Source organism: Malaclemys terrapin, chromosome 7, assembly GCF_027887155.1.
Source record: "Malaclemys terrapin pileata isolate rMalTer1 chromosome 7, rMalTer1.hap1, whole genome shotgun sequence".
NCBI classification, from domain to species: Eukaryota; Metazoa; Chordata; order Testudines; family Emydidae; genus Malaclemys; species Malaclemys terrapin.
Window position 1 is genome coordinate 116,532,230 of NC_071511.1, and position 13,216 is coordinate 116,545,445.

Consider the following 13,216-nt stretch of genomic DNA (forward strand, 5'->3'; position numbering starts at 1 on the left):
GACTTTGGCAAACCAGTAAAGTGTCTGAAACCACTATGGCTTATTGTTAAAGGCAGCCTAGTCAGCAAGCTGTAAATTGGCCATTCAGCAGTCTCAGCTTGACCAAGGCGGGGGGGGAGGGGGAGGAGGCAGTTTTGGGTGCCTCAGAATGGACAGCTTGACCTTCCTGATAAGAATTGTGTTGAAGTTGCTGACACATGCATTTTAAAAGAGCAGGATGTGCCCCAGGAATGTCTATTGGGGACTCAAGGCTGCAAACACTGGAAAAACCCACACCTGGTTAATCAATAATCAGAAGGAACCTCTTGCTTGCCCATTGGAACTGCTTGCTTAACAAGTTTTTTTTAAGGGACATGTCATTCTATTACTAATGTATAAATAAGAGGAAAATTTGAGGTAGTTGGATTCTTTTTGGACTCTCCCTCTGGATACATCTTGCGGTCCCCACCGGCAGACCAAAGCTTTGGCCACCGGAAGTCTGCTGCGGTGTCACTCGAGAGCCACACTCAGCTTTGGTAATTATCAAGGGTTGGGGGTGTTTTATTAAACTGTTGCGGATGTGTGTAAGTGCTTGAGACTAAGTAAAGTTTAGCTTTAAGTGAAAGCACTCTCGTGTTGTCCTCTTTGTGCCAGCCATCTATCGGACAGCCGTGTCTCCCCTGATTTATTTACACCTCGCACAGAGTAAAAGTTACCAAGAGCTTTGGGTTGAAAGAACCCCGAGTAACATTGGGGCGGAGGAGTTTGGGGTGTAGGAGGGTGCTCCAGGCTGGGATCGTGGGATTTGGTGGGCAGGTGGGGGATCAGGGCAGGGAGTGGGGGCATGGGGAGAGGCTCATGGGTGCAGGCTCCCAGTAGCACTTATCTCAAGCGGCTCCCAGAAGCAGCAGCATGTCCCTTCTCCGGCTCCTATGCGGCAGCGTGACCAGACAGCGCTGCGCACTGCCCCATTCGCAGGCACTGCCCCTGCAGCTCCCATTGGAGCGCTAGTGGGGGCCATTGGACCTGGACCATGCCGTGACTTCCAAGAGCCGTTATGCGGTCCCCGACCCTGCGCCCCGCTGGAGCGCCAGAACAGGGCAAGCCCCAGACCTTGCTTCCCAGCGAGAGCTCGCAGGCTGGCTTAAAACAGCCCGCAGGCCATAGTTTGAAACCCCCCTTTCTCCCTCCCCCAGCCTATCTCCTGCAAACCTCTTCAGCAGGGAGACTTCTAGGCATTAAGCCACCTTCTCCCTGTGAGCTGCCTACCCACAGCTATTTTTTGTCATAAGCAGTGGTGGAACCCTACAGCAGGGCAAAGCAGGATAAAGAAGCAGGGCAAAGCACTTGGGCAAATCAGAATTGGAGGTTTTTAGCAGCAGACAAGTCTGACTCTGCCTAAGGGCTGGTGGCATAGGCACCGACTCTGTGGGTGCTCCGGGACTGGAGCACTCATGGGGAAAAAAAAATGGTGCTTGCTGCGCAGCCACTAGCAGCCCCCCCAGTGCCTCCTGCCCACCGGCAGCCCTGCCGATCAGCGCCTCACCCTCCCTTCCAATGCTTCCCGCCCACCACGATTGGCTGTTCTGAGGCACGCAGGAGGGGAGGGAGAGGAACAAGCCGAGGGTGTGCTTGGGGGAGGAGATGGAACAGGGCGGGAAGAGGCAGGGTGGGGATGTGGCCTTGGGGGAAAGGGTGGAGTGGGGGTTGCACCTGCGGCACAGCAGGGGTCGAGCACCCCTCCCCGCCTCTTGCTGGTGGGAAGAAGTACAGACCATTCCCGTACCTACCCTAGCATTTCTGCTCTGCATAGACATGAAAAGATCCCAAATCGCTTTTTGTCAGAACAGAAGTTTCCCACGGTGTCTGGCCAAAACTTTCCCCACCCCTTCTATTGTGAAACAAGTTGTCCACCAGGCTGACCTCCTCCATCATTTCAGTGATGCTGTATGTGTATAGTTTGCAAAGTGGTTTTAGACTCTTAGGCATGTATGGTATTATATCTACATTTCTAAGGTTTTTCTTATACATTGAACATCAGCCTATCGAAGCACTACATTAATACCCTAATCATATCTTAACATTCTTCTTAAAATATTATTTCCATTTTACTGGACATATCTTTTCAGGGGGAATGTTTAAAACGAGTTTAGGAGAAAAGAAGTAGAAACACACTGTACCCTGCATCAAATCTTTTCATTGTTTTTAAAAATCTTTTTGTGTCCAACTCTGACTTTTTGAAGTTGTCTAGAGCTCTTCCTGAACTCCTATTTCAGACCCATTCCCCAATTCCTTAATCCCCAAAGGCCCAATCATTGCATTCAACGATTTGTTTAGCCTGCAGTCAATCTTTAGATTATTTTAGGAACATACTGAAACAGTTTAACTTAAAAAAATATCCCAGGTTTCTGGTGAAAGGTTACTGAAAGAAGAACAGTATGGCCAAAGAAGGCCTTTAAAAAAATTTTTTTTTTCTTCTTTGTGAAGCACACACCTGCTTCCTAAGTTCAAAAGAGCAACACTTGCAGGTGTGCATCGTTAAAGTTTTATTTACTAGAAGAGAAAGCTAAAATGAGATCATATCCAACTCCTGACTCAGGTTTTCCACTAGAAGGTAAAGCGTGAAAGGAGTTGTACCCACCATTTAAGAGCTAGGAGGGCAGTAGTTGAGAGTGGGTGGGTGGCTAGCTGGCTGTAGGGACACAAATGGACTTTAAAACCTCCTGAACTTTAAGTTATATACGCTTTTAAAGCCTAAAAGTATATAGATTTGAAAAACAAAATGTCTGTTACAAAACTTCTATTTTAAAATCAAGCTTTCTTCAGACTTTTTACTGCATTTTTTTTATGTCGTTGAATATTTTATATATGTTGGAATACTAACCTATTTTATTTTTCTTCTTTCTCCAGCCTTATTCTTCTTAACCTTCATCTCCCCAGGTTCACAAACTCTGATGTTTCTCTTGGTCCTTTTCTCCTTATCCAAATGATCGCTAAGTCTTGAGTCCCTTTCCTGTTTAATATCAACACACACACCTTCCTTCACTGTTACACCACTACTAAAACCCTTGTTCTCTGACTTAAGAAATCTCTCACCTTGATTACTGTATTATTGTTTATCTTGTAGTAGCACCTACATTCACAGTAATAGGCACAGTGCTAGGAAAGTTATTATAATCAGAAAAAAAAAAAAAAAAAAAAACAGAAAAATTCCCCAACTTGGCATTCAGCTGAGTGCTAAGGACCCTAGTATGCTAATATAAAGCCATGAATTTAAAATATTAAATATATAATTTTAACAAACAGAATCAATGGTGGAATCATATTGCAAGCAAAATTTAAGGACAAGCAAAGAGCCTATTTGTGATACAAAAGGAAAAGCCTTTTTTCCCCAGTGAGGGAATGAGAAGTTCAAGAGGCTGTGACAGAAAATAAAAAGTGTTTTAAACTTTGACAAATGAGGCTCCAACACCAGGATTTTCAGCAGTGTAAAATATCCAAAAAGACAACAAAGAAAGACGTGGTAGCCACTAAGCCTAAAGCCATGGAAGGCATATATAGCCATCTTGATATGAAGGAGGCTTTAGAAAAATAAGCAGGGTGCCAAAGACCTGCAATAAGAGAACTGAAGGCATCAGTGAGATCAAAGTCACTAAAGATGAAAGTGGCAATATGTTGATCAATGAGAAACAGATTAATGAACAGTAGAGAAATAACTTTGAACCGATTATGAATGAAGAGAATCTAAGAGAAGCATGCCAAATGACTAAATCAAGACAGGATCTGGAGGCACAAGTCATAGGAGTTGCAGAGGCATTGAGCAATATGAAACATGAGAGCTCTCAGCCCCAATAACATACCAGCAGAAGTACACAAGTGCTTGGGGCAAGTAGGTCTGAACATACTGACACAACTGTTTCATAGCATCATGGGGACTGAGAAGATGCCTGAACAAAAATACAAAATTACTACCAATATTTAAGAGAAAAGGCTACATACAAGACCGTGGTAACTACTGCGGCATTAAACTCACGAGCCACATGATGAAGTTCTGGGAAAAAGTTATTGATAATAGACTTCAAAGAGAACTGGAGGTCAGGACAATCAGATTTGCCTCATGTCAGGCAAGTCAACACTGGATACTATCTTTGCAATAAGACTACTTGTGGAAAAATATGAAGAGAAGAGGAAAACCCTGCCCATGCATTCATTGATCTTGAAAAGGCTTAGGACCACGTTCTGAGAGAAAAGTCATCCCAGGGATGCATGAGAATGAAACAGATACATGAAGGCTGTATCAGACTCTTCCAGAACATGTCTGAGGGTGCTGTTACCACAGCGAGAAGACAAAGTAAACAGTTTCTGATAAGAGTCAGGGAACATCAAGACTCGGTACTTAAGCCCTTTTTTATTCACATTGGTGCCTGATGCACTTACAGAAAACATTCAGAGAGCGTGCTTTTTGCAGATGATGGTGCATGCTTTTTGCAGATGATGTAGTGCTCATAGAGGAGAGCAAAGAGGAAGTGGAAGACTGAAAGAATTCAAAAGGGCACTCTTGAAAGAAACGGCATGAAAATCAGCAGAAATGAAAGAGAATATATGGTCTGTTGATCCCATGATACCTTGCAAGAAGACAATGAGACTACGTCTGGGGAGGTCAGGCACTAACAAAGGTACAGCAGTACAAGTACCTAGCTTCAAGAGTACAGGATAATGGTGAACTCAACAACGAACTTATAATAAGCAGAATAGGAAAGGTCTGGACTAAATGGAGAGAAGTGATCTGCAATAAAGAATGCCTATCAATTGAAAAGTCAGTCTACAAGACTCTAATTAGGCCTGCACTTCTGAATGGCTCTGAATGCCCTGAGGAAGAGACAGGAGCAGATCTTGAATACAGTGGAAATGATGGATGCTTGGAGTTACAAGGATGAATCACATTCAGAATGATTAGGGGAAGTGTGAAGGTGGTATCAGTTATAGAAAAGCTTAGATGTTTTAGGCATGTGAAAAGAAGATCAGAAGAATATATAGGAAACAGGGTGTTCAACTTAGGAGTGGAGGGTAACAGAAGAGTTGGAAGACACAAATCTAGATGGATGGATGGATTTCATTCAAAACCATTTGATTAGCTGCAGAGTTTCCAAGGAACTGCTTCAAGACAGACTGGAATGGAGTGGAACTCGAAGAGTCAATGCCATATAGATAAAAGAAGAAAAAAGATATACTATTCACAGAAATACCAGTGCCACCTTACACAGCACTTTTTGCTTAAACCTTTCCTGCCACTCATGAACAGCCCATTTTCTATGTATCAATCACTTCCCCTGTCCCACCTAAAGTTTGCTTCTCTCACAAATTGCGGTTACAGTATTTCCTCACTGGCAACTTCTCCACAATTTCTTGCATCTTAACCACTGTACCAAGTATTGTATTTCTCCAAAATAAGCTATAAACTCTTCAGGGAAGGGAACTTTGCTTTTTAAGTCTTTTTAAAAGGGCTGTGTTTATTACAGTATATAAATAACAGTACTTTATGCAAAACTAGCTAAGTTTTAGTACTCTAACTGAAGTGAACAATGCAATAAAGTTAAATATCAACAAGATAACTAATAAGAGAGGTGCATGGGAGGGTTAAACATAATAAATTATCATAGTTTGTTACAAAGAGTTGAAGAACGAAATTAGTTTCAATCCTTCTCATCTCATCAGAAGAAAATACCTTTCCAATACGTCATAAAGTGTCCACCACAGGTTAGAAGTACTTAGGACCTTGCATAAGAATGCAATTCTCTTCTGACTCATCCTGATGTCAGAAGATCAGAATTTTGCATAAAGATGGAGGGCAATTACTACCCATCTATGTAGCTTGAAAGCTTGTCTCTCCCACCAAACAGAAGTTGGCCCAATAAAAGATAAGATATTACCCGTCTACCCTAGTCAAGAAAGATAGGCAGACTTTATCGCCAACCAGAATTTAAGGAGGAAAAGTTGAAATGCGTCTCTGGATCAAAGAGGAGTAGGAGTGGAGATGAGCCGGTCCTGCAGGAAAAACCATAGGAACAGCCAAACTTGGGGGAAAACTTTAGCTCAGGTTTCTGTTTTGTTGTTATTGCAGTTACTAATAAAACCAAACCCCAGGAAAGGTGTAAGTGTAGATCATACACAACATACGTATACTCTGATCAGAGCAGGTAGGGAACCTCACCTACTTAAAATCAGATTTATTTTTTTTAACCTATCAAGCCTTGAAAGCAAATTCAGCAGATCACATATGTCTAGAAATTCAGGGCCCAATTCTTGCACCCTTATTCAGTAGATCACATATGTCTAGAAATTCAGGGCCCAATTCTTGCACCCTTATTCAGTAGATCACATATGTCTAGAAATTCAGGGCCCAATTCTTGCACCCTTATTCAGTAGATCACATATGTCTAGAAATTCAGGGCCCAATTCTTGCACCCTTACTCAGATTGAGAAGTACCTTATTCTACAAACAGCCCTATTTATGAGAGTAACAGACTTGGACTTTTATGTATTAATATTGCTTTTCTAAATATACAGATGCAACAACTGCCAAATTTAACCCCTTTTAGAAGTGTTGTGGGATTACATACAGTCCTCCTTTTTTTAGGCTACCATAGATTAGAAGGTACTTTTAGACATCACTGAAGTCTTGCCAAGTGTTTAGTAACCAGCAACGAAGTGACTCAGCTACTCCATCTGTGACACTGCCAGGAAATTTTATTCCAAGCAAACTAAAGCGCTGATACCTTTATCACAGTATTTGTGCTCTAACGCATGGAGGTCAGGCAGCAGGTGTATGCAGTTGATGCAGCAGTAGGTGAAGAAATCCAAAACCACCACTTTTCCACAAAGGTCTTGGTACAGAGAAATGGGACCTTCAGTGTTCAGCCACTCTAAATCTGGAATTTAGAAAACAGAGGTACTCAATTAATTAAAGAATGAAAGAACAGATGACAGTGTTCAACATTCTTGGTATACTTCACTAAAATTTAAAACATAACTTTCTATGCAAACAGGAAGGCAAGCCAAAAATCTTACAGATGGTAAACGTGTTGTCATGACCTGTAATTCTTTATAATTAATTATTTAAAAGGAACATTAGAACAGTGTACAGTTAGAAATCTAACTTAGGTTAATGCTAATTCACAGATAAACCTTAGAAACATTTGTTCTGTTCAGAAAATATGATCTGCAAAACTCAACCTCATGAGAAAGTCATATAGATAACATATCTGTATTTACATCAATGCAACGAACAGATATTTATAAATAATTGATGTTAGTAAATTAAAAACAAAGTTCAGCAAGGTACTTAATGTCTTATAAAGATGTAAAATCTCGTACTGAAAGAACATTTCAATAACCTGTGCTATGTTTCTGTTTTTGTTCCCTTTTAAATTAACTGTAACAAAATTAAATGACAGCTATAAATACCTGTTTGCATACTCATTTCCAATAATAAAAGAACTACTATTCCAATAAAAAGTGACTTCCCAATGTCAGATGGGAAGTCAGTAACAAAGCTAGGAATAGAAATCCTATCTCACAATCATATACTTTAAACAGTAGAAAAAACTTCTTCTGAAAATACCAAAGATCAATATATGGGTGGGATTTTCAAAAGAGCTTAAGTGATTTAGGAAAATAAATTCTATTATATTTTTGAATGAGACTTGTGTTCCCAAGCCACTTAGGCACTTCTGAAAATTCCATTTTATGACTGTTTCAACAGACTAGACTCTCCTCAGCCCATAGGCCCGAGGACAATCTTGCTATTGAAGTCAATAGGAGTTACGTCTTTTACTTCACTAAGAGAAGGACTGGGGCTTAGCTACATATTTACAGCACTGGTAACATTAATGGCACTTTTTCACATAAGTTAAGAATAGTCTATTTACACTACTAGACCATCAATTATTAAAAAACCCACAACAGAATAAAATTTATACTTTATGGCATTTCTCCCTTTCTCACTGGAGTTAAAGTATCTTTCATGAACTGGATACAAATATGCAGGAAATAGAAAACATTTGCTATTTATTTGTGCTGCTTTTCAGGCCCTGACAAAAAGCACAGGGGAGCAGGATTTACCTATGAGCAACTAGCCCAAAGTGAGCTTGCACATAAGTGGCAGAACTGAGAATGGAATCCAAGAATCCTAAATCTAGCTAGCAGCTCATATTGCCTCATTAGTCACAAATCAAATGCACTCCCAGGATGGATAATTTCATTTTAACCTATCCAATGCTCCTTTTTCAATTTTATACATTTAGGCCTCAACTCTGCAAACTGCTCCATATGGTAAGGTTGCCAGGCGTCCGGTGCTGGTCGAAAGGGGACCCTGGTGGCTCAGGGCCATTAAAAGTCCTGTCGACGGCGCAGCGGAGATAAGGCAGGCTCCCTGACCAGCTCTGAGTGGCTCCCTGGAAGCAGCTGGCATGTCCCTCCGGGCCCTAGGCGCAAGTATGATCTGAGAAGTGCTGTCCCCGCCCCCAGCGCCAGCTCTGCAGCTCCCATTGGGCAGAAACCGCGGTCAATGGGAGCTGCAGGGGCAGGCAGCGCGCCTCCGCCTAGGGGCTGGACATGCCAGCCGCTTCCAGTAGCGGCACAGAGCCAGGGCAGGCAGGGAGCCTGCCTTAGCCCTGCTGCGTCACCAACTGGAAGCCACCTAAGGTAAGTGCTGCCCAGCCGGAGTCCACACCCTGAATCCTCTCCTGCACCCCAACCCCATACCCCAGATTGGAACCCCCTCCTTGAGCCCGCACCCCAAACACCCCCCCCGCACCCCAACCCCATGCCTCAACCCTAAACCCCCTCCCGCACCCAAACTCCCTCCTAGACCCCACACCCACACCTCAACCATCTGCCCCAGGTCAGAACCCACCCTTGAGCCCACCCCCCCACACACATACCCCAACACCCTGCCCCAGCCCTGAGCTCCATCCCACAGCCAAACTCCCTCCCAGACCCCACACCCCAACCCCCTGCCCCAGATCGAAACCCCCTCCCACACCCAAACTCCCTCCCAGAGCCTGTATCCCATCCCGCACCTTAACCTCCAGCCCACAAACCCCTCCTACACCCTGAACCCCTCATTTCTGGCCCCATCCCAGAGCCTGCACCCCCAGCTGGAGCCCTCACCCCCTCCCGCAACCCAATCCCATGCCCCAGCCCAGTGAAAGTAAGTGAGGGTGGGAAAGAGTGAGCGATGGAGGGAGGGGGGTTAGAGTGAGTGGGGTGCGGGGCAAGGGTGTTTGGTTTTGTGCAATTCAAAAGTTGGCAACCCTACTATACGGGTGGACCCCTCTAATCACAGAAAACCCCACTGAGTCAGTGTGGCTCCGTGTAGGTGAACCCTCTTGCAGTATTTAAGCTCTGATGCATAAAAGGCAGCATGGAAAAAGGTACAGAGGCATACCTGTGAGAACCTGACACTCCAGCATGTGAGGCTGTTATCTCTGACTCGGTAAGTGGGGTGTAAGCAATATAAAAAAAGATCAAAGAGGACAAGTAGGAAGAGGAAGAGTTGTGAACGGTCTTTAAATTGAGAACAAGAACTTGATGCAATGTAACAGGGGAAGCTCAGGAAGGATTCAATGAGGTGGTCACAGTGATCAACAAGGACAAAATATGGGTATGGTATCAGATATACTGGAGACGAAAACAGACAGGTCTTTTCATAAATAATGAAACTGCTAATAAACTTCTTAATTCTTATTTTCTTTTAAAGTAGCCCAGTTCCCAATCTAAGATCTGGGAAAGGCTGGGGATAATCTGTCAAACTGTCTCAACACATACAACAGAGGAAAAACGTGGAAACGGGAGGGAGGGGAAAAACCAACCTAAAATTGGAGCTTAAATTATACAGGACAAAAGTCTCCTCTCAAAGGTGAACAAAAGATGGCTTGACATTTGCTCTCAGTACATGAGAGTTCCCATTGACAATAGTGGTATCTTGAAGATCAAAGTAAAGAATGTTGCTTTAGTTTGGTATTAGATGGATAGGCATGAAGGGGTTTTCATTTAAATACTGTAAATAGAATATTAGGGCACGAATATGACATCAGCCTTTAGGATTTGGGAAAAAACCTGAAGCAGTCCTTAAATCTATTATAGAAAATTAGGAAAGGGATAGAAAATAAGACAGTAAATATATAAATCCATGGTATGCCCACACCTTGAATACGGGGTCCAATACTGGTTGTTCCATCTCAAAAAATATATTAGAATTGGAAAAGGTACAGAGAAGGGTTAAAAAAAAAATCGGGGCATGGATCAGCTTCCACGTGAAGAAAGATTAAAAAGACTAGTACTGTTCAGCTTGGAAAAGAGATGACTAAGATGGGATAGGACAAAAGCCTATAAAATCATGAATGGTGTGGAGAAAGTGTTATTTATCCCTTCATGTAATACAAAATTTCATTGGGTGAACCCTAGTTCAATAGGGAGCAGGTTTAAAATAAACAAAAGGAAGTACTTCATACAAATCCCAGTCAATCAGTGGAACTCTTTGCCGGGAGATATTGTGAATGCCAAAAGTATAATTTGGTAAATTCATGGGGGTAGGTCAATCAATGGCTATTAGCCAAGATGGCTAAGCCTCTGACTGCCAGATGCTGGGACTGGATGGCAGGGGATGGATCACTCGATAATTGTCCTGTTCTGTTCATTCCCCCTGAAACATCTGGCATTGGCCACTGGCAGAAGACAGGATACTGGGCTAGATGGACCCTTGGTCTGACCCAGTAATGCCATTCTTATGTTTTCTATTCAAAATAATAAAAGTCACAGAAGCTCCAACAGTTTCCTGGTTAGCGAACAATACTATTATCTCGCTTTTAATATTATCTTAAGTCAGCCAAAGGATATTTAGGGACCAGCATAGGCAGTTTTGCAAAAGCATCTGAAAAATTACTAGCCCACGTATAAGATCTACTTGCTGATCCTTCCATAATGATGAAAACTCTAATGCAGTGGTTCAGGAGCCAAATTAGCAATCAACGTTACTCAAAAGAGCCACAGTACTGTGAATTCATTGTTTCATTTACTATATAGTAATATTTAAACAGTATAATAGGGAAAATATTTAGTTTTTATATATTATTCTCATAGCAAAATGACTGGCCAAGTATTATTATTTTATCAGCTACAATTGGTTAATAAACATAGTAAAAGCATCCTGACTGGTTAATAACTCAGACTGGTTAATAATTAAATCACACAGTGTTTTAATATTATGTGCTGCAAAGAGCCACTGGAGACACATTAAATAGTCACTTGTGGTTCACAAGCCTCAGTCTGATTATCAGGGCTCTAATGATATTTTACCCAGTTATTAGTACTTGTTACAAACAAATGAACAAGTAAAGATTTGAAGAGATGTTTTAAGATCTGCTGTCTTGCAAACAACCAAGGCTACAATTTTTAATATGTTTCACCACAGTTTGAAAACTTGGAGCTGCTTCCTTTTTGACTGGGATGGCAACTAACACAAAATGGGGCATTTAGGGAGAAGATCAGAGGGGATCCTGGAGAAAAACAATATAACAGATAAGTGTCTTTCTTGCTACAGTATTTAACACTTACTATTTTATTGATACTGAAGATTTAAACTTCAAAGACATGAATCTCACTAAAAACATTTTAATTCCACTGTTTTTTTTACACTTTGTCTCTAAAGATACACAAGTGTCAAAAAAAGGTAAACATTTATTTGAATTAATAAAGAAGTTAGGACAAGTGATTAGAACAAGGGATTTTACACCCAGCCTCCTGGGTTCTGTTCCCACTTAAATGTGAGGATAATTATACTACCTACCCTACTATTTCTTGACTGCTATTAAGTCAAGGACACCGTAAACACACAGGGAGGTGTAGACACATAATGCACCAGATAACAGTACTACTAACCAACCCCCAGCATTAAAAATAATGGGGAAGACCCCTCCCCTCCAAAATCATGAGTGGCTAAAAATAATTTTTAATGGTGTTCTGTTTATTTACCTTTTGACTGGAGCCTTTGAGTCACATTTCTTGCAACCATGAGGGTGAAAATTTTCATACTTTTTTAACAAAAATCTAAGATTCTCAATTAATAACCTGATTCCAGCAGCTAAGGCTTAAAGAAAAACACCAAACATTGAAATACTGACAATAAAATTGCGAGAGATGGCAACACTGAAGGCTGGTGCATTTTTATCTCAAGGCAGTGCCATGGTGTTTGCTTAACTTTTTATTCTTGGAGACTTGTCTTTATTCTACAGCTAGGAAAGTGGAGGCCACAACATTAAGCAAAACTGCTGATGATCAGGAAAAAAAGACAGATAACTAGACGGAGAGAAGAGGGATGAATACTCAGAGTTTCCTGTCATCCAGTCCTGTGCCACTCACGCTCCCATACCACCCGCCTCCTGGAGAATACAGAAAGGAGTGGGGTTAGAACTCAGGGCTTCTTATCACCCAGAGAATGAATCATGGCAACTGATCTTCTTACACCAGCCCAACTCTCTGGGTGCGATTCCTAGGGCCGTGGTGGCAAGTGCCAGAGGCAATTTGGGGGGAAGGGAGGTGACAACACCCCAGAGCTGCATGGCGGTGTCGCGCTATAGTAGGGTGCCACCCCACCGCCTCGCAGTCCGATGGCAGCGGCTTCTCCGTGGCACCAGCCCCCGGCCCGGGGAAGGGCCCAGCCCTCGCCTCTCACCCACCTCCTCCAAAGTCGGGGACCTTGAGGTCCTGCTCCCAGCTGTCCACCTTCCTCAGGTACTGGTAGACCAGGTTGTCCTTCTCCTGAGGGGTGAGGGCGTCCAGCAGGGCATACTCCAGCTGGGTCTGGGCAGGCAGGAGCCCAGGGAGGCCGCCGCCCGCCGCCATGTTGTCTCCCTGCCTGGCCGGCTCTCGAGGAATAGACACTGTTTACTAACCTGCCTTTTTCTCTCAGCATATTCGACACCCACACCTTCCATTACTTCGGACGATCGGAACAACAACAAACGGGGGATTTTTCTTTAAAAAAATCATTAATTTAAAATAATAAAAAGTTCATATATTTTTAAAGCAAAACAAATGTTGAATTTTTGAAAAGATTAAAAACACCCTTCATATTCCCAATAGCATATTCGTCAAACAAGCAACAGAGGGTCCTGTGGCACCTTTGAGACTAACAAAAAATCCAAGCGAGTGGTAGTTTCGGCTCAGCAGATTCGAC

The 13,216-nt window shown here is 42.6% G+C and overlaps 1 protein-coding gene across 1 annotated transcript in view; it reads right to left on the minus strand.

Annotated features, from left to right (window-relative positions):
• The window catches only part of NHLRC2 (NHL repeat containing 2), a 62,388-nt gene extending 49,388 nt beyond the window's left edge, over positions 1-13,000 (minus strand). Inside the window, exons 1-2 of the mRNA XM_054033544.1 lie at positions 12,717-13,000; positions 6,756-6,908 (exon numbers count right to left, since the gene is read on the minus strand). Coding sequence (XP_053889519.1) covers positions 6,756-6,908; positions 12,717-12,882 — 319 coding nt within the window. The 5' untranslated portion in view covers positions 12,883-13,000. The remainder of the gene's footprint in view (positions 1-6,755; positions 6,909-12,716) is intronic.
• Positions 13,001-13,216: the final 216 nt, after the last annotated feature.